This window comes from Myotis lucifugus, unplaced genomic scaffold (genome assembly GCF_000147115.1).
Source record: "Myotis lucifugus unplaced genomic scaffold, Myoluc2.0 scaffold_157, whole genome shotgun sequence".
Classification (NCBI taxonomy): Eukaryota; Metazoa; Chordata; class Mammalia; order Chiroptera; family Vespertilionidae; genus Myotis; species Myotis lucifugus.
In genome coordinates this window covers 3032468-3054381 of record NW_005871205.1, presented here as the reverse complement: position 1 = coordinate 3054381, position 21914 = coordinate 3032468, and the positions used below count along the sequence as shown (strand labels likewise).

Genomic DNA, 21914 nt, shown 5'->3' with positions numbered 1-21914 from the left:
CCATCCTTATCTTTGGATTTTCCTGCAAGTTGGAGTCGGAACCGCTCAGTGCAGCCTTTTATTAGACTCCTTTGGACCTGCTGTGGGTACCACGGGAACTACAGAATGAGTCTGACAGTGAGCAATTCCTAGTTAAGTTGTATGCAGACGTGACAATTCACAAAGCGCTCTGCCTCAGAGAAGCCTCCCAACAGCTGTGTGAGGTCAGGAGGGAGGAAATACTCAGCATCTTCACTTTAGAGATGAGTACAACCGAGCTCAGAGAGGGTGACTGACATCCCTCAGGTCACACAGCCCAAAGGGGCAGCGCGAGACAATGCCTAGTGTTTCTCTCTCCCCTGTGGCCCCTTTTTACTGCACCTCCCAAGAGGGTAGACTAAGGACTCCACAGCTTGTGTGTGGGGAGCAAGCTTTTCTGTAAGACCATGGTCCTGGCAGCGGGATGTGTGTACCCCTCCACCCCCGCCGTCAGCTGAGCTGGAGAGCCTGCCCCTCCTCCCAGGAGGGGCATCTCAGTTGAACTGAACCACCAGTTGTCAGTGGTCTGGCCCTGCAGGAAGCTCTGCTCGGCCTGGGCTTGGGGAGAGTGAGGTATCTGCAAGGCAGGGCTTCAGGTTTCACACTGGGAGTGGGGGGTGCTGCGCAGAAGAGCGAGGCTGCAGGGGAGTGTTGGGGAGTGAAGCGTGTGTGTCCTGCCAACACCACGGAGACCTGGCTTCATCTGGCCACACTGGGCAGGACCGATCCAACCCCAGAAGGGAGGTTGCTAACGCAGATTCAGTCTGTCTGTCCAGCAAACATTCATCAGACCGGGCCCTTGCTTAGCTCCAGGCTTCCCATTCCTCTAAAAGCCGGTGAGAAAAGTCTTGTGGGCCCCAGACACCAAGGACTGAGCACCCACAGTGAGCCAGGCCCAATGCTGCAGGCCTCACCTGAGCTAGCCAAGTCTATCCTCTCAGGTAGTTAGTCTATTAAAAAAATTTTTTAAATTGATTTCAGAAAGGAAGGGGGAGAGAGAGAGAGAGAGAGAGAGAGAGAGAGAGAGAGAGAGAGAGAAATAGCAATGATGAGAGAATCATTGATCAGCCGCTTCCTACACGCCCCACACTGGGGATCGAGCCCCCAACCCAGGCATGTGCTCTGATCCAGAATTGAACCATGAGTTCCTGGTTCATAGGTTGATGCTCAACCTCTGAGCCACACCGGCCGGGCAGTTAGTCCTACTTAGTGATGAGAAAACGGGGGCTCGGAGGGGCTATGACACTCCCCCAACCTCTCACAGCTAGAGAGAGCAGATGTGTTCAGAGCTCGTGTTCCTTCCATTCTCCGGGCTGTTGGAAGAGTCAGACTGTGGTGTTTAATTTTACGTGTCAGCCTGACTGTGCCACGGGGGCCCAGACATTTGAACAAAATTATTCAGCGTGTATCCGTGAGGGTGATTCTGGATGAGATTAACATTTGACTCGGGTGACTGAGTACAGCAGACTGCCCTTCCTAATGTGGGTGGGCCTCGTCCAATCAGTTGAAGACCTGAATAGAACTAAACGGCTGCTGAGTAAGCAGGAACTCATCTTGCCTGACTGTTGAGCTGGGACATGGGTCTTTTTCAGCCTTCAGACTCAGACTGAAACATCGGCTGCTCTTGAGTCTCAAGCCTGCTGGCTTTCTAGTCAAAGACCATTGGCCCTGCTGGTTCTAGACTCAGACTTGAACGATACATCAGCTTTCCTGGGTCTCTAGTTTGCTGACTGCAGATCTTATGACTTCTCAGCCTCCGTAACTGAGTGAGCCAATCCTATATAATAAAACACTAATATGCAAATCAACCGAATGACAGAACGACTGGTTTCTATGATGTGCACAGACCACCAGGGGGCAGACACTCAATGCAGGAGCTGCCCCCTGGTGGTCAGTGTGCTCCCACAGGGGGAGCGCCGCTCAGCCAGAAGCCAGGCTCAGAGCTGGCGAGCATAGCGACGGTGGCGAGAGGTAAGGAGCGAGGGGTCCCAGACTGTGAGAGCCCCAGACTGCGAGAGGGCGCAGGCCAGGCTGAGGGACACCCCCCCTCCCAGTGCACGAATGTTGTGCACTGGGCCTCTAGTTCCTTATAATAAAAATCTCTCTCTCTCTCTCTTTCTTGTATTCTATTGGTTCTGTTTCTCTGGAGAATACTGATTAACACAAAGACCAAACTTTGGGTTTCTAGGCACAAGGTGGAGTACATATTTGGGTGTGGAATGCCCCACTGCCAGAGGCTAGAACGATCATCTGATTTGGTCTAAAAGTCCCCTGGGTGCCCAAGGCCCCAACAGGAAGCCTGGCCGGGAGGGGACCTGCCTGCCACATGAGCTGAGCCAAGTAGCAGAAACCTTGGCTTGCTTTCTTCTTCTTTTCACTCTTCTGCTTCCTCCTTGTCTTCTTTTTTTAAAAAAAACTGGAACTGCTCCCCAAAGTACACAGGAAGAGGTTGTCAACTCCAGCACCACAATGTAAATAGCAATACTTGCTGAGTCCACTAGATGGGGCCAGTGACACAATAGAAAGGACAACACATGCAACTCCAGGAGGGAAGGTGGGGAGGCAGGAGGTGCCTTGGGCTGGAATCTCCCATAAGCTCCCGAGCTAGACAGATGCTCCCACCCCCGTCTTGCATGACTTCCAGCCAATGGTGTTCACCTCAACCCTCTGGTTCCCAAGCACTGCAGTCAGTTGTCACTATAGCATCTCTGGATTTCAAAGTCCTCAAACCAAGTTATTCCCTCGAGAGCCACCAAGCAAAATGGGCAGCCACAGGCTGAAGGAAGTCCCTGCCTGGAGGCCTCAGAGCTCCAGGCAGGGGCCCCTCCCATGATGCCTGTGATCTCTTTCACGTTCCTGTGACCTGTTTCACGTTCCTGTGACCTGTTTCACGGGAGAGTGAAAGGCACCTGACTGTACCTGACTACCTTTCACCAGGGAACCTAAAACCTGATGGACAAGCACTCCTGCCAGGTGGTCCTGTGATGAGGGAAGGAAGCAGGACAGGAAGCGAGGAGGAAGGCAGGGAGGGGAGAAGGAAATGCAAAGACACTTTTCCTCTTCAGCAAGTGGCTCTATTTGGCCACACGCTCTCCGCTCAGTCAGCATCCCTGGCCCTGGGTTGTGTCCTACAGCAACTCCCCCTGCACCTGCTCACAGTGGGAAATCGGGGTGAAGGGGGAGAGTCTCTGAGCCCTGTTGTAATGAGAGACCTAAAGGCAGCGACGGAAAGCCAGCCTCCCCCTTGCTTTCCCGGGTGGCCTCAGTTCAGGTCCCAGAATACTCTCTCCCACCAGAAGCAAAAATCCTGCCTCCATGTCCAACATGGTTGTCTCTCCCCTACCACCCTTGCTAGGACCACAAAGCGACACACCAGAATGCTGGCCATGGGGGGCCTGGACCTGACCCACACCCTCCCCAGCCCCTCCACCTCCCACCTGCCCCCACCCTTCCCTTCCCAAACTTGCACTGCCTGGCAGCCACTGAGCTGGGCCTCCGTTGCCATGGCAACAATGTGGCTTCCCCCAAGTGGGAAGTCGGTTGCCAAGGCCCTTGTTGCCAAAGGCTATAACAGCCACCCCGGTGTGTGAAGAGGGGGGTGAGCTGGCAGAGGGGTGGAGGAAAGGAAGGGGGGGGGTTGAGTCCAGGTAGCCCTCCCTGGCTGGCTGCAGGTGGGGTGAGGGGTGCTGGGCTCTGTTGGAGGGGAACACGTATCTCACAGCATCTCAGAGATTGTTCCTTGGGGGCATTAGAGGGAAGAAAGGGGACCCCCCACCAAACACAGCTGAGCAAGCCCTCTCCTCAGCAGGAACAGGCACTCCAAGTGCCCCCCCCCTAAATGGAGGAGCGGCTTTGATTCTCCCCAACTTCCGAATACCAGCCCCCAGGAATTTCTGTCTCGTTTGCTCATGTGCCTCAGACGCACGCGCACAAGCTGGGCCCAGAGAGAGCCAGTGCCTGCGGCCAGGAACAGCACTGATTACAAGGATTGCAAACCTCTACGCATTTCTGTGCCCCCGGGTTTGTCTCGGAGCACAGACTTAATATTCCTTGTGCATGCTTCTCTTCGGAACAGAGCTCCCGTCAGTCGGCAAGAGCTGAGGTGGACACCAGGAGAGCTCGTTCCCTTCCAGAGGGCTGGCTGGGGCCCGTGGACCTCAGCAAATGCTACTGCAGCAGCTCACTCCACCCCACCGCCTTGGTCTGCTGAGCTGGCGTTGGCACATTTACAGCCGGCAGGTCACACATGCAGCCACTGTCCAGCCCCGGCCCAGAGAGAAAGCCTGCGCCCTCCCCAAGGCCCCGTCCCGCTAGAGGAGGAGCTGGAAGAGGTGAGGGTGTCCAGCAGGCAGGGGAGCAGATGGCTGGTAGAGGCGGCAGAGAGAGCAGCAGGTGCTGTGGGAGGGGAGCCTAGACTGATCGGCATCCAGGACTGGAAAGAGATGGCGAGGGCACCGAAAACAGCCAGTGCCGAATGTCCCCAGCAGCATCCCAAGCAGAGCCTGGCCCAGGACTCCCGTGCCTGCCTCCCCTCTCCCCCACAGCCCTCTCTTCCCAAACCCCGAAGGAGAAGCAGGTGTACCTACCCCAGGTGCCAGCCCCTCAGGTGGGGTGGGGGAGACGCTGTCCCCGCCGCTGCCCTGGCTGCGGGCGCTGAGCTGGGGCGACATGGTGGGCGACTCGTCGATGTACGGCATGGTCTCCGAGCCCTCCGGCGGCCCCTTCTGCTCCTCATTCCCCTCTGCGTCGTAGTCGTCTGCCCCGTAGCTGAAGTCTGAGACAAGGAACAAGAAAGGCCACTGAGAGTCCTCCACCAGGGCTGCCAGGGACTGGTAGCGCAGTGGGCGCCGGCGGCGGCCCCCGGCTGCCATGCTCCCGGCGGCAGCATCCACGGCCCGGCCCAGGGGGCTGCACTGGGGGCCGGGCCCTCGCGCGGGGCTGGGCAGCGCCAGCAGTTCAGGGGCTGCTGGGAGCCGGGGAGGAGCGGTTGTGCTGTTGCCACCTGCTTAATAGCATGTCAGCTGCGTATTTGCGTATTTCAAGCTGCTGTTTCCTCTGCCTCCTGCCTAATTCCAAGTCTTAAGAATTAACAGTGGGAGCGGGAGGCAGGACGCTTCCAACTCTCCTCTCTGAGTCACCATTTTGCTTTTTATAGGGAATAAGGAGGTGGGGGCGGGCCAAGCGATGTCACTTCCTGAGCCCTCCTCCTAAGGTACCATTTGTATGCTGAGCCAGCTCCCCGGGAGAGGGGGCGCAGAGCCGGTTTCGGGGTGGGGCGCTGAGGAATGGCACCCAAGGGAGCCCTAACCCCGCTGAACAAGGCCTGGTGCAGGACGGGGCCCAAGGCTGGCAGAGCGTGGGCGAGAAGGCGGCACCGAGGCCTGGCAGGGACACGATTGAACACAGGCTCCTAAAAGCCAGCTTTTCTACAATTTCAATGCCGGCTTCCTTGGGAGAAGGAGGGAAGAAAAGACTAGGGGAGTTGAGCTGTACCCCCCCCTGGCTGCCAGCACCACTTAGGCTGCAGAGCCCACGCACAGACACCCCCGCCCTGGGACACAGGGCAGCACCTCAGAAAGGCCTCTGGTCAAACCCCACCAGTCGGGGGTCTCTCCTGCAGCTGAGTGAGGGGCCCTCCCACGCACCCCCTTCCCAGCCCCTGGCTGGGCCTGTCCCATCACCTGCTCAGATATTACTTCTTCCGGGATGTGCTCCCTGGCGCCCCAGCTCAGAACTCCGACAGCTCAGGGCCTCCTAGTGGCCCTGTGGATCCTGCCCATGTGTCCCTAATCCCCTGGGGCAGGACTGGGTGTCTCAGTCATCACTCTGTGCCCAGCACCCACGGACTGACATGCAGCAGGACCTCGGAAAATGTGAGCAAAGAGAATGAATGAGCAGAGGAACGCACTGCCCCATCTCAGGTCTGAGGCTTGAGCCAAGTCCTGCATTGGGTCCCACTCCTCTTACTCGGTCATAACACCAGCCCCAGGGCAGCCGGCAGCCTGAGAATGGTGTCAACAGGTCACCAGGCGCCTGGCCACAGCCACCCTCAGTGCAATCTGGCCCTTTGGCAGCTGAGAGCTTCCCCAGCCTCGCGGCACCTGTCCCCGCCGACTTCCTCTCCAGTTCCTGTGCTGACAGCCCATTAAGCTGTCAAGGACATGGCTGTTCTTTTTTCCCAGGGTAGGCACGCGTGTGAAGCAGCACAGAACCGAGTGATCCGGCCGCTGAGCTGTGTGTAGGCCACGTACCCGGGGGATAGGCTCCACTGCCCTGGAGGACACAGGGCCTATGTCTGAGGCTGGCGGGGAGTGAGCCAACTCTGCTATTTCCAGGGGGTCGGAGGGAAACAGAGGAGCCACAGCATCCAGTCTGCCCGAGGCTGGTGCCGTGAGGGGGCTGGCTGGCTGCTGAGACCTACTCGCTTTGGAAAAGCACAAGGAGGAAATGAAACATCATGTTCACCTGTCATCTCTCCAGGCTGCCCTGTTACTCCTGGAGTCAAGGCCAGGAGTGTTAGTGATGGTGAACCCTGGCCTGGCCAGCAGTTCCGATTCCAGCAGGCCACACGGACCCTCCTATACACTGACCACTTCCCGGGGGTCACAGGACCAGATCCCTGACTCTCAAGACCTTTCCCAAGGGCAGAGGTAGAAAGGACAATAGAGAAGGTGGCGAGCCTCCACCGCACAGCCTGCAGCTGGCTGGGCCCCAGCAGGGCGGGAAGGTCTCTGCCGGCTTTCCCCCTGTGTGCACAATTCAGCCTCATCAGAGTGGCATCCAGGCACCTGCATCTCCTGCTCTTCTCACCTCCCAGCCACCTCTGCGAGGCTGCTCTTATTATCCCCAACTTACAGACAAGATCACAGAGAAGATTTGCCCAGAAAGGATCTGAACCCAGGCCTATCGGTTTATCTCCAGATGCCATCTCTTTCCCTCTGAATAGCCCTAACCTTCCAGAGAAATCCTCTATGGCCCTTCTTATCAGGGGAGGCTGACAAAGAGGAACAGGAGAGGTGCCTGAGAGTTGAGGTGCTAGCTACAGGAGGGGGAGGCTCGGGAGTGGAGGGAAGTGCCCCCAGAACTCTCTGCAAATGTTCCTTGATACTTCCCCCACTCATTGCACCCTCCATAGATCCCGACAGCCCAGGGTCAGGGCCCAGGAGACCCCCACCAGGAAAAGGGATGCAGGAAAGGCAGAGAAACCAACCATCAGAGAAGGAAGGCACCCTGGGGAGGTGGGAGGGTGGGAACCTGCCAAGCATGGGCTTCCGTTGATGAGAGGCCACGGATGGAAATGCTGAGTGGACCATGGCTTGGCCACCAGGTCTCAAAAGAAAGAAGGCACAGGAGGCTGATGACAACTATTATCCATTCCCTCTCCCGGTAACATAAGTGTCATGATATTTAGGGTGGCTGTGTGCCCAGTGGCTCGCTCGCTACAAGACTACTTTTCCTACTGGGATGGGCCATTGATTAAGTTCTGGCTAAGGAGATGTGTAGAGCTTTGAGAAAGGCTGCTAAAAGAGACTGTTTGGGCTGAAAGGTATGTTTTGTTTGTTTGTTTTTGGTCCTCTTCATACTTCCTCCTTCTGTTGTTAGTTTGGAAAGCACGTTAGACCGTGAGGTGATAGAAGCCAGCACTGAAGATAGCTGCATAGAAAGCGAGGAGCCTGGGCCCACGATGGCACAATGACCCACCATATCACCCCAGGACTGTCTACCTCTGGACTTATTTTACATGACAGAGGGGAAAAAAACCCGTTATCTAAGACACTGCTATTTAGTTTTTATGTCATATGCAGTCAAACCTAATTGTAACTGATCCAGATGGTTTTCCTACTGCCTTCACTTTTCCTTCTAAGTCTCTTTGCCCACCCTTTAAAAACTGGTATTCCGGCCCTGGCCGGTGTGGCTCAGTTGGTTGAGCATTATCCCATACACTGAAAGGCCTCCAGTTCAATTCCTGGTCAGGGCACACGCCAGGGTTTGGGGCTCAATCCCCAGGAGGGGGCATGCAGGAGGCAGCCGATCAATGGTTCTCTCTCATCAATGTTTCTCTCTCCCTCACCCTTCTTCTCTCTCTATAAAAATCAATAAAAATATATTTAAAAATTGGTATTCCTTATATATCCTTACAACAGAATAGTGCTCAGCAATGAGACAGACCGCTGATACATGCAACAACAGAAAAGACTCCTACCGACTCTCACACTAAGTGAAAGATGCCAGACACCAAAGAGCATATCCTGTATGCTTCCACTTACATGAAGTTCCAGAACAGGCAAAACTCATCTATGATTGAAAGAGAGTAAAAATAGTAGTTGCTTCTGGGAGTGGGGGCACGGGGAACTTTCTGGGTGATGGAAATGTTCTGTATCTTTTTAAAAATATATATTTTTATTGATTTCAGAGAGGAAGGGAGAGGGAGAGGGAGAGAGAGATAGAAACATCAATGATGAGAGAGTATCATTGATTGGCTGCCTCTGCACGTGCCCTACTGGAGGTCAAGCCCGCAACCCGAGCACGTGCCTTGACCAGAATCAAACCCGGAACCTTCCAGTCCGCAGACCAATGCTCTATCCACTGAGCCGAACCAGCTAGGGCAGTGTTCTGTACCTTGACAGAGACTTGGGGTACACAGGTGGATTCATTCATCAAACAGTACCCTTAAGATCTGTGCATTTCACTAAATACCGAGCTCTCGCTGATGATATGCATGCTATGTGCTGAAGTAAAGTGCACTGATGTCAGCAACTTACTCTGAAGCACATGAAAAGTAAGATGGGTTGGTGATGTTCAGAGGGATAAAGCAAGTGTAGAAAAACGGTAATTACAGACTCTGGGTGATGGGCATGTGGGTGTTCACTATACAACTCTTCAAACTTTTCAGTATGTGTGAAATTGTTCATAATGAAGTAGTGGGGGTAATTGGTGATCCCCAGGCGCCTGTCACTCCTACTTTGCTCCCTCTCCCAAATCTAATTTACATTCCAGGGTGAGGTCTGGGTGGCAGACCTGTCTCTCTGATTGGTTCCTGAACATCTCAACCTCCTATGCCACATCACCCAGGTGGGAAACCCGGGCGGCATTTCAGATTCTTCCCTCTTCCCGCTCCTCATCTCCCACACCCCGAACTATCCCCACTCCTCACCCTCCTCTCTACCCTCACCAATGCCTACGAGGACAAATCCAACACTCTCTCCCCTGTTCAAAATTTAACAGTTCCCCACTCACTTCAAGGAACAGCCCGAACTCCTCAGTTCAAAGCCCTTCATGGTCACCGACTCTACCTTTACAAGGTCATAGTCTGCTGCCCTGTGATATCAGACATCTTCTAGGTCCCTGCAGTGGGTAGAATAATAGCCCCCAAATGTATACGGCTGAATCCTAACCTTGGTACCTGTGAATGTGACTTTATTTGGGGGAAAAAGGGTCTTTGCAGGTGTAATTAAGTTAAGGATCTTGAATTGATATTATCCTAGATCCGTGGTCGGCAAACTGCGGCTTGCGAGCCACATGTGGCTTTTTGGCCCCTTGAGTGTGGCTCTTCCTGAGCCTTGGGAGTACCCTAATTAAGTTAATAACAAATGTACCTACCTATATAGTTTAAGTTAAAAAAATCTGGCTCTCAAAAGAAATTTCAATCGTTGTACTGTTGATATTTGGCTCTGTTGACTAATGAGTTTGCCGTTCACTGTCCTAGATGAACTCAGTGGGTCCTAAACCTGACGATGTGTCCTTATAGGCAACAGAAGGGGCGACAGCACACCCAGAAGGAAGCCATGTGACGGTGGAGGCGGAGACTGCAGTGATGCTGCCGAAGCCAAGGGAAGCATGGAGTCACCAGGCGTTGGAAGAGGCGAGAATTCTCCCGGAGAGCCCTGGCTGGGAGCGTGACCCTGCCAACACTGTGATCGTGGACTCCTGGCCTCCAGACTGTGAGAAAATAAACTCCTGTTGTTTTAGGCCACCAAGTTTGTGATTCTTCTTCTCCTTCTTTTTTTTTTTTATGGCAGCCCTATGAAATTAATACAGTCCCCAAACACACAACACTGTTTCCCTCCTCTGCACCTTTGCACATGCTGTTCCTACGCCTGGCACACCCTCCCCACCCCTGTCCACCCAGGGAAATTCTATTTAACCTTCAAGCCCAGCTCTGTTGCGTCCTTCTCCTGTGAACCTCCTGTCTCCTGAATATACAAAGCACTTTTGCAAATCAATGAGAAAAAGATGAATACCTCAACTTTCTAAATGAGTTCGAGAAGTAAACAGAAAATTAAAAAGAGAACTACAAATGCCCACCGTGTGTGTGTGTGTGTGTGTGTATGTGCGCACATACACACACACACACACACACACACACACACACAAAGAAAATGAAAACTTCTATTTTTTGCATTTTTTCTATCAAATCAGTAAGGATTAAAACAAATACTCAGAGTTGTCAGGGAACAGGTACTCTCAGAAACTCCTGGAGGAGATGTGTAAGTACCACAGCTTTTCTGGAACCAATTTGGTAACTGGGATCAAAAGCTTTAATAACGCATACAGCTTTTTAACCCAGCAAAATCCAAGACTGTGTCCTAAGAAACTAACTCTAAATGTACACAAAAAAGTTAAAAGGGTATTTATCACAGGGTTGTTTATGATTGTGAAATATTAAAAACAATCTAAAAGATTAATTATAGGAAATTGGCTGAGTAAATTATGATATATCTCCAAGAAGGACTTCTATGTAGCCATTACAAATGATATGGATATCTTACTAAGCGAAAAAGGAAGTTAATAATAGTATGTACAGTATGATATTATGTTTTTGGGGAAAAGTCTGTATGTACATAGAATAAAACCTTCAATGCAACAACACAAAACAATCATAAAGCATTCAGATTCTAGGAACTTGGGAGAAATGGACACATGGTCTCTTCATTCCAGGACACTAGCAGACACTGCTTGTCTCCCACCTAACATCCATCTTCCCTTCCTCCCTCCTTACGTTAATTTTTATCTGAGGTGGCAATGGACCCAGCCCCAGGCAAGATACCCACGTTCTCTGCCTCTCGTACAATCAGGAGTGGCCATTTGGCACTGTTCTGATCAGTGAGACCCAAGGAGAATAGAACCTCTGGCAAGGCCTCTGCTTTGCTAATTAAAACAGGACTCCCTGCCTTGAACTCCGCTATGATGGGAGGAGCTGCAGTGGCCGTATTGCTGCCACGAGGAAATGATCAAGAAAGGACAGAGCCATTTCCCTGAAGCTGTCAAGGTGCGGAGCCACACTCCAAACAGCCTATCTCGTTCCTCACTAACTGGGGAACACAAGCCCGTATATGTTGGGTTCTCTGCCCCTTAAAATGAACACCTTCCCACGTGACGTCCTTACAGCCCAGCAGAGAAAGGCCGTCCAATAAGCAATCAATCATCCTAGATGCTGTGACAGAAGTACCTCAGAGGCGAGGCAGAGAGGAGGGAGCGGGCAACAGTGTGTGTGTGGGGGGGGGGGGGGCGGTGGCTGGAAGGGCTTGGGCGATACTTGGAAGGGAGGAGCTGTGCTGCTGTGGCGAAGAGCAGGGATGCCGGGTCACCCGGCTCGGGTTCCAATCCCGGCTCCGTCGCTGTCGAACCCCTTCGTGCTCAGAGGAATGCCTGGCACAAGGCAGCCTCTTACAAACGGGTCGTGAACAGTTAAATCAATGAACGTAAAAGTGGGCGACGGAGGGACTGAGCACGCAGGGATGTTTCGAGGATCAAACCGGATAACGCACACCAAGGCTTAGAACACAGCAAGCGCCCGATAAATCTCAGCGGCTATTATTAATATAATTAATTGCGTCTTGAAAGATGTGTGGGTGCTTGCCAGGCAGATGGGGGACATGAGCAGAGTTCTAGGCAACAGAGAAGCGGCTTGGCAGAGGCACAAAGTGTGAAGCAGCAGGGCCCCTGAAGGGGCTATAAATAGCCACGCGGCTAGAACACTGAGTGAGCAGGAGGGTGAGGGGGCAGACAGTGCCGGAGAAGTGGGCACAGACCAGCACACGAGGGCCTCCCGCGTCGGGCTAGGAGTCGGGCGGGACCCAGTGGGGACCACTGATCGGGACCATGCCCGCTGCAGGGTCTTGCCAGCGGCGTCACCGCCGACTATCTCTAACGTATAGGTAACTCCTCCGGATGCATAAGTTCCTCTGCTGAGTGACAATGCAGGTGGAATCCCATGACCTCCGTACCTCCTAGGAGTCACGCAGATTGGAACCACATGTGGACACAGGGTTATCTATTCCAAGCCCGTCATGGATGCAGCCCATGCCAGATGACAGGGTCTGAGCCAACCAATTACAGGCCATGGAGACATGCTCTTTTGGGCAATGTGAAGAGTTGGCCGGGGGGGGCGGGGAAGGTTCAAACCCAAATGACCCACCTTCATTTCTACCATCTTAAGCTCTGGTAGGCCCAAGGGGGAGAAGGGGGTGCCCAAACAGCTGGAGGCACACAGGTGTTGAGCTGTTTACAACCTTCTCCTAAGGCTGTCTGGCACCAATGACCAGTGGACACAGCCAGAATACATCCTGGTACCCCCAACCCCAAAACAGATGCTGAGGGGGCTTGGGGGGGAGGCAGGGGGAGTTAGGGGGATCTTTCCAACCTCTTCTTGGACACTAAGAACCTGTGAGTGCAGGATAAAATTCTAGGTTTGGGATGGTCCTGCCCTCCCAACAGGAGTGGTACAAAGGATGATGTTAGGTGCTAATTATCTTCTGCCCTAGAACTGATGATGGCAGAGGGGGAGGGAGACCCTGGGAGAACAGCTCCGGGGCTAACTCATAATGACTACACCGCAGGAGTTTTTTGTGGAGTTGCAATGAGAAAACATATGCAGTGTAAGGCACCTGGCTCAGGACCAACACTGAATGAACAGCAGCCATTATCATTCCTACCCCGGGCCCCTTCAGGAGCAGTAAGTGCTCTCGGGGATCTCCTCGGCCTGGAAACACAAAAAACAAAACCAGGGCTTGAAGGCCTTCCTCCATCGGCAGGCTCAACTGTTCATTGGTCCGCCTACATTCAGTAGGCATCAGGGAATGGTTTCAATATGTGTGCTTTTTAAATTGATGTTTAGAGAGGGGGAGAGAGGAGAAAGAACCATCGATGGGAAATATTGATTGGTTGCCTCCTGCACAGCTCCCACTGGGGATTGAGCCTGCAACCTGGGCATGTGCCCTGACCAGGAATGGAACTGGCAACCTCTTGGTGCATGGGTTGATGCTCAACCACTGAGCCACACTGGCCAGGTTCAGGGAATAGTTTAAATCTTTAACTTGAAGACACCAGCTCCAACCTTTACTGCATACTGGAATCCCCTGGGGAGTTTGGAAGCTGCGGGTGTCTGGCTCCCAACCCAGAGATCCATATTGAATCGGTGTGGGGTGGCTGGGGCAGCAGGCGACTCTAGTGTCATATTGTAAAGCTGAGAACCACCAGTTTACGATGAGGACCCTGAGGCCGAATGAAACTAAACTCTGAGACAGCTCAGGATGCCATCTGCAGGGCCAAATGAGAGACACAGGAGAGTTTCTTGTAAGGGGCAGGGTTTGAATTAAGTCTTGAAGGACTTGGAGGTTTGCCTGGGAAGAGGCCAGGAGGTGGACAGAAAGGGCTTTACTCTGATGGTAAACGTGGGCAGGCAGGGAGGGCAGCCGCTGTCCCACTCACGCAGGGCCCTCAGCCTCGGCCTACAGCAGCCGCCTGGACCGCAGGATGGCCTCCCCTCACCGTTAGGCCTTCAGGGAGGCCTGGAGCAAGGAAATGAACTCAGCACAGGGACAACAGGGCAGTGATGCCTCCGCTGCTCATTCCTGGAGATGTGGACACGTAGCTGGAGCGCTGGGTTCTGGCTCCGCCCCCGATGCTGGGCTCAGCCTCTCTGGTTGCTATGGAGATGCAATCGCTTCTCCACCTCCAGGCTCCCTCGGGGAGGGAGGCAGAGACCGTGGCCGTCAGGAGAAGCCCGGGCTCCAAAGTCTGAAACAAAGGAACCCTAGGTCTTGGATATCTGCATCAGGGGCAGCGGCAGTGGGCGAGGGGCTGGGGCCTGCCAGTGGGCCCTGGGTCGAAGGGTAGTGGCTGCATCAGCCTCCGGCCTCAGAGATGCATCAGAAATGCTGTTAGCGCAACGTGTTTTCTTTACAGTGTACACAGCAAGCCCACGGCGGGGATCTCATTTCATCTTCACAACCCAGGGAGGAGGGCAGGGTAGAGATTACTCTCCCACTTTACACGGGGAAAACGGAAGCTCAGGCGTGTCCTGGGTCTTGTCCACGGCCCTCAGGCTGATAAACAACTGAGCCACAGCTTAAAGCCCGCTCTTTGGGTCAAGTTCATTGCTTTTTGTACTTTGACATAATCTCCTACCCCAGCAGGAGGAGCCTAACGTTCTAAATGACTCTGTAGGAAAGGTAGTTACATGCCCACTGAATAGATAGGAATATTGGTGCAAATGGCCAGATGACCTTGCCAGAATGGACAAAAGTTCATTCCGTGAGTAAATAAGCAATAGCCAGCCATTCAATCAACATCTCCTCATCACATTAGGTGCCCGACACAGTGAGAGGAACAGACCCCAAGCAAGACTCGCCACCCCAGCTCCTCTACCAGTAGTTCTACCGACTTCCTTCCGGCAAGGTGCTCATTTTCTGAGAGCCTCCACTTTTCTCGCCGTAAATGGATGACGCCGCTGCCCTGCCCCTTCCCCAGGGCTGCTCTGCAGAGCAAGGAGAGAGATACCGGACAAGAGCATTCCACAAACGGCATAGCCTTCCATCAAGCAGACAAAAAAGAAAGAAAATTCCTCTGCAAAGTCAAGTTCACATTCATCTGGCCTTTGGTATATTACGGCTTCCCCACTAGATGGCAGGAGTCTGGAGGGCAAGGGCGGCCCTTTTCTATTTCCGGCCTATTATTCAGGGCACTCAGGACAGTAGTCACACATAGCGGACGCCCCATAACTGTCCGACTGGGCCCTAAAACTCCTCCTAATTTCTTTCCATAGCAACCAATTCGATTATTGAAGGTCTGGGGCCGGGAGGTTACGCTGACAAACCCTACAGGAAGTCTAGCCCTTATTAGAGTTAAGAGCTTTAACTCGCCTTCTCCTTCCCCTCTGACCCACCATGAACTGAAAACAAGTAATGACCCTGGACTGATGTGATTTAAGGTTCAGCTCTTCCTCCCCTGCCCCACATGCTGGTGAAAAATGCTCGCTGAAGGGGGAGCGGCCAGGAGGCAATGAGGAGGCAGAATCAAAGGACCATTATGACAATGACCTTCGAATCCAATCCCACTTATCACTCGCCTGGGATGGATGGCCTCCTCCAAGCCCCTCTCCCAGATACGGTTTCATGAGTCCTCAGGGTATTTATGAAAAATTAAATGACTCTCCATCTAGTGCTGAGAAGTAGGAAGGGACAGTTCAGAGAGCAGATAAGTAATAGAAGGTCCAGAGAGGTCAATGAGTCTCTCCAAGCTGCCCTGCACGTCGGCGGCACCCGGGATCAGGATCTGTGACCCCTGCCTCCCACCCCAGGGGCTCCCTTCAATCCCAGAGCCAAGTGGCTCCAGGCTCTCTGCAGAAGTCAGCGAAGCCATCCCCTCCTCTGCAGAAGTCGGCCAACACATTCCCAACTCGCACTTGCTTGCACCCCCTCACACGTACACCCACAGTAGCACCCTGTGCCTCTGCCACTGCTATCAGGCAGGACTCGCTGACATTCAGCTCAAGCTGCCGGCTCTCCGCACAGAGTCTTCCCTGGACCTTATAAACAATTCCACTATTGAACAGGGCCATTAGAGGGCGCCTCAAAATTCATGTCCTCCTCCCCTCCCCACAGCTCCGGAGGATCAGTGGTTTGGCCGGTTCCAGCTTCCGTTTGTCACCCACTGAGAAAAAATGAGAGGACCTCCCCAAGTTCAAGGCCTCTTCCTAAAACTTCACCTTTCCTCTGAGGTGGTGCAAAGCCGGGTGAGGGTTAAGCTAGGGAAAGGCATGTGATTCCCCCAGCCAGCTCATTCCTGCTCTTTGCGCACAGGCACATGCAATACTCACACACAGAGGCACACACACAGACAGACACCCTTGTTAAGGCCCTGACACCTTCTGACTCCCACTACACTGGTCAGCCCTCATGCACCCCTCCCCATTCTCCGTCCTCCCCTGGGGAATGGCCTTGGAGGCTGTGGGTTCCAGATGGTGCAGCCTCCACTGAGCCGGGTCCCCGAGTGAACAAGTGGGGCCGAGGCTCCTGCTTGCCTGTGATGGACAGGTGTGAACAAGCAGTGAACCTTGCTGATGGTAAGTCATGGGGATTTCAAGACTAAGTTGGTTTTGCAGCATAACCAGCCCTACCCTAACACACCCCCAACTCCTCCACATAAGGTCAGCTGCCGGCCGGCCCCTCTCAGAGAAGCTCCCATGCACATCCCAATGCATGACCGTTCCTTTCTCTTAACACCACCCATGCCGGGCTCACGGTGAACTGCAGCCATGCTCCTCCTGTTCAGGAGAGAACCAGGAACCCGGCAACTTCTTCTGAGGGCTGATGGGGAAGGAAATCTGGAATGTCCTTCGCTAGTGTTTGGTAGAAGCTGGCAGCAGGGGGCCAAGCCTTCCTCTGGTGACCTACCCATCCTCCTGGGGCTGAGTCAGTGGGCCCATCCTGACCAAGCTCCAACGATGGCCTATGGCTGATGGGTGAAGTAAGCCCAGGATACTGGAAAACACCCATGTTCACTGCAGCATTATTCACAAGAGCCAGAGGGTGGAAGCACCCCAACTTTCCACGGATGAATGGAGAGATAAAATGTGACCTATACATACAATGGCATACCATTCCGCCTTAAATAGGAAGGAAATTCTACAGGAGCTACAATGCGGATTGAACCTTGAAGACATTATGCTAAGTGAAATAAGCAGTCACAAAACGATGTTAGCCCTCGCCGGTTTGGCTCAGTGGAGCATCGGCCTGTGGACTGAAAGGTCCGGGGTTCGATTCTGGTCAGGGGCACATGCCCTGGTTGTGAGCTCAATCCCCAGTAGGGGGCGTGCAGGAGGCAGCCGATCAATGATTCTCTCTCATCATTGATGTTTCTCTCTATCTCCCTTCCTCTCTGAAATCAATAAAAATATATTAAACAAACAAACAAACAATGTTACGATTCCACTTATATCAGATACTTAGAGTAGTCAAATTCATAGAGACAGGAAGTAGAATGATAGTGACCAGGGGCTGGGGTGGGGGCGTGAAGGGGGTGTTAGAGTTTAATGGCTACAGAGTTTCAGTTTTGCGAGATGATGGAGATGGATGGTGGTGATGGTTGCACAACAATGTGAATATACTTAATGCCCCTGACCTGCATACTTAAAAATGATATATTTTAAATTATGTGTACTTTACCACAACTTAAAAAATAAAACAGTTTTTTTTTTTTTTCTTGAGCAGGCAGACAGGGAAGGAGCAATACCAGAGACAAACTCTTTCATGGGAATTAGCAGGGGGCAAGGGGACTCAACCAGGCCTGGAGCCCACTCCGCTCCCCAAGATGGCTTTGGAGTCAACCTTCTGAGTTACAAAGGCAGGCCCCACCTCCACAGCTCCTTTCTGTTTTGCTGCCAACTTCCTGGCACAAGACAAGCCTGGCTCTGCCCTCCGCAGGGGCTGCCAGACATTTGTCAGCTCCAAGTCCAATACTCCTTTCCCGTCCAGCAGCACCTGGGCACTCACTGCAGGTTCCACCTGCCCCACACCCAACCGATGGCCATGGCAATGGCAATGGCAATGTCTCCGGGAGCCCACAGAACCCCCCAGGGGTCACGGCGGAAAATTAAACTTCCCCTTACCCCCCACGACCCCTAAGTTCTCCACTCAGATCCACACAGCTCCACCCTCCCGCCTGGCAGCAAGCGAAGCCAGCCTCACCTCCCACAGGAAGGCAGCCTCCTCCAAGAATCGAGCTTAGGACCAGACATGGCCCCGGGGCTGACGGAATAAATGGCAGGTGGAAGGGAAAAGAGATGTTTCAACTTGGCCCTCAAAACAAGAGCAGCTGTAGACTACAGGCAGAAAGGACAGGCTGAGAGAGACGCACACCAGGACCCACAGGGCTGGCGGACCTGCCCTACCCCAGGTATTCACATTGGGACCATCTGTGAGCAGACAGCTGGCGGGATGAGGCTACAGCAGCAGGGGGTCAAGGTCAATGACCTCTGCACCCAGGAAGAGTTCCTGGAAACGTCCTTTTCACGCCCGGACATGTGTGTGTAAGAGAAGGGGCACAGTCCCCATGAAAACCAGGACTTGGCTGATGCCAGAGGCCACATCTCATGCAGGGGACCTGTGGGCAGGCAACTGGGCACATCCCAGGCTCCCAGAAAAATGAAATCAAGATTCCGAAGTGGGGACCAGAGAAGAGCCACAGGGTCTGGAGGTGTCCTCTGGGAGCCATGACAGGACATAGTAGTGGCTCTGGAGTCAGGGGGTGGTAGCTCTGGAGCCAGGCTACCCAAACTCAAATCCCCGTTTTAGCTGTGTGATCTTGGGCAACTTGCTTAACTTCTCTGTGCCTTAGTTTCCTCCTTTATAAAATGAAGATGATCGTAACAACACCAGCTCATAGAGCTTTCGTACCGTTAAGTGAGTTAGCTGAAGTAAAGGCACTAAGAACAGTGCCTTCAGTAAGTAATGCAGTGAATGATGGTAATGGCTGTACCGCCGATATCATTACTATTATTTGTCCCCACAATCCTGGCCCTGGGAAAGACACCGAGAGGAAGCCCAGTCTGGCTGGCGTCTTCTCAGGGGCTGCAAGCAACTGCACATTATGTGGGCAGCGCACAGGTTACCCAAGCACCGAGAGGCACGAGAGAGCAGCCCACACATGGCAACCATGCTCCCACCTTCACTGCCTGCTCCTCCCGGGCCCTTGTCCACTTTTAGTTTCGGATATGAGCTCCTTCCTGGGAACCTGAAGCCTTTCAACGGGGTTTGGAAGCGATCCGGGTAACAGTTCTGCACCAGAGAGGGCAGACACCCAGTCTCCTGGGAGCCACGAAGTCAGGGAGGGAAGAAGAGCACAGGTAAGGTCTCCCTGGGCTCCCGCAATGCACAGGTGCAGCCATCAACACACAGAAGCTCACAAGCGAAGCCCTGAGCCTTCCCTCCCATTGCCGGTATATTAATGCGTGTGTGTGCACGCATTCACATGTGTGTACACACACACACACACACACACACACACACATACACTCTCCTGTGGGAGCCATGCAAACTAACTCATTAACATCTTTCCAGAAGGGAAGAGCAGAGACAGTAGAACATTTTGGTCCAGAGCTCATGCTCTGGAGCCAGACTGTCTGGGCTTGAATCCCAGCTCTACCTCTTACCAACTGTGCGACCTTGGGCACATCACTTAACCTCAGTTTCATTTTCAAAATGAAATAACAGCATCTAAACACCCAGGGTTTCCGTGAGGATGAAATGAGTAATTTCATCTGAGTGCGCTTAGCAGAGTGCTAGCAGCACCTGAGTGTTAACTACCATGACCATGCAGAGTGCTAGCAGCACCTGTTAACTACCATGACCATGCAGAGTGCTAGCAGCATCTGAGTGTTAACTACCATGACCATGCAGAGTGCTAGCAGCACCTGTTAACTACCATGACCATGCAGAGTGCTAGCAGCACCTGAGTGTTAGCTGCTATGACCATGCAGAGTACTAGCAGCAGCTGAGTGTTAACTACCATGACTAAGCAGAGTGCTAGCAGCACCTGAGTGTTAACTACCATGACCATGCAGAGTACTAGCAGCACCTGAGTGTTAACTACCATGACCATGCAGAGTGCTAGCAGCATCTGAGTGTTAACTACCATGACCATGCAGAGTGCTAGCAGCACCTGAGTGTTAACTACCATGACTAAGCAGAGTGCTAGCAGCACCTGAGTGTTAACTACCATGACCATGCAGAGTACTAGCAGCACCTGAGTGTTAACTACCATGACTAAGCAGAGTGCTAGCAGCACCTGAGTGTTAACTACCATGACTAAGCAGAGTGCTAGCAGCAGCTGAGTGTTAACTACCATGACTAAGCAGAGTGCTAGCAGCATCTGAGTGTTAGCTGCTATGACCATGCCTCGTAAGCTCAGCCAGTTAGATCTCATGATGGCCAGGCTCTTCCAGGGGCTCTCGTTCTCCTCGGGTTCTACATCTTACCCTGGACCAGTTCACCAAACCCTTCCCTGCAGAGAACTCAGCAGACAATTAGTCCTCACCCCTGGAGCACTGCAGGCAGAATCCCAAACTCGCCTGTGTACCAAGTCTGGGCTTTGTCAATGCCCTGAGCTGACCTCACCAACTGCTTCCTGTTCACAAATCAGAAATAGCTCCCGTCAACCAATCCCCACACAGGACCTGTGTTTTCCTCTGGGGGGAGATTGCCATGGTTTTTTCCCACTGGAAGTGTACGGTGTGTTTATTCACTGGACACCCTAGGAAGTGCTGGTTATGGGGGCATCTGGAATCAAAGAGAACACTGGACTTGAAGCCCAAAGATTTAGGTTTAACTCTTTGGGCAAATCATTGCAACTCTCTGGGTCGGTCCCTGGGTTTGCCCCACTGCAGAATGCGACACATCACCTCCTCTCGGTGTGGCGTTGCGGAGATGGTAAGATGATGAGCCAGAGTCTAGTGCAGTGCCTGGCACACAGCAGGTGCCCAATGCGGCTGGAACATGAACTCTTTTCCTTCTTTCCCGTTACAGGCAAGAGGTGAGAGAAGAGATGTGAACTGAGGTACTGTGCTCGCTTGGCCAAGCAGTTTGTTATCTTTAGCAAGATGATGAGCTGTCAAGTGGTTGAGAAAAAATTCCCTGGGGCAGCCTGGACAGGTTTTGGGATTCAGGCAGCCCTCTGTTCCAGGTTATCGGTTGCATCCTGGACCCCTCCCTTTCCTAGAACCTGGTTATCTTGGTCAAATCACCCTCTGCCCCAGGAACTAGGCAGAAGGGCCAGGGAGTCACGTGTGTTCTCTGGTCACACACACCCACGCTGGTCGATGCCCACATGGCTTTTGGGGCAGCTGCCCCATCATGCCCACCAAAGCCGATGACACATCTCCCCGGGGAAGCGCTGGGAATACAGGCTCACAGATCATGTGCCTATCACATGACAGCATCACTAGGAAGGAAAACCACACCCTGTGACTAACTCATCCTTCTCCCTGGTTTGAGGCCTAGTGGTCACCATAGCAACAGGCTCCAGCTCCAGCCTGCCAGGCGGGGCTGACGCAATCCTCAGGCAGTGAGCAACTCCAACTCAGCGCAAACAGCTCTGTTCCCACTCAGGGACGGGCAGTGGGGAGAACAAACGAAGAGGGAGGAGATGGGCACCCACCCTACAGAAATCTCTGCTCTGAGGGCTGGATCCAAGGGATGTGGGCCCTGAAGGGAGCAGTGGACTCCCCTCCCAGGTCCCTAACCATCATGTGTCGCTGCAGTGGCTGCCACTTCTGGAAGACTCATCTCCAAGGCCTTAGACCTGGAGAAGCAGAGACGGCACCATGGACCTCTCTATCACGTGGCCTCTTCCCCACCATCTGAGCCAGCACCCCACCAGCTGAGCACCCCCACGCCCTCAACCCACAGGCAGCCAGCTCTTCAGCATTCCACAGGTGCAGTGTTGCTGTTCTCTGTACAGGTGCGTCTCTTGCTGTAGCTGCAGGAAAGCACCCATCAATCTGGAACTCCCCCTGCAAGCTAAAGCGAGAATGTCCGCAGGCTCCCACCAGGCCCCCTCCTCCCAGCTCTCTATCCCACTCTGGCTGCCCTGGGAGTCTAAGCCACTGGCTGGAGTCA

At 53.3% G+C, this 21914-nt stretch overlaps 1 protein-coding gene across 1 annotated transcript in view; it reads right to left on the bottom strand.

Annotated features, from left to right (window-relative positions):
* Positions 1 to 21914, bottom strand: part of ABR (active BCR-related) — a 179066-nt gene that overhangs the window by 95363 nt on the left and 61789 nt on the right. Inside the window, exon 2 of the mRNA XM_006095561.3 lies at positions 4605 to 4792. Within this exon, the coding sequence (XP_006095623.2) occupies positions 4605 to 4792 (188 nt within the window). The remainder of the gene's footprint in view (positions 1 to 4604; positions 4793 to 21914) is intronic.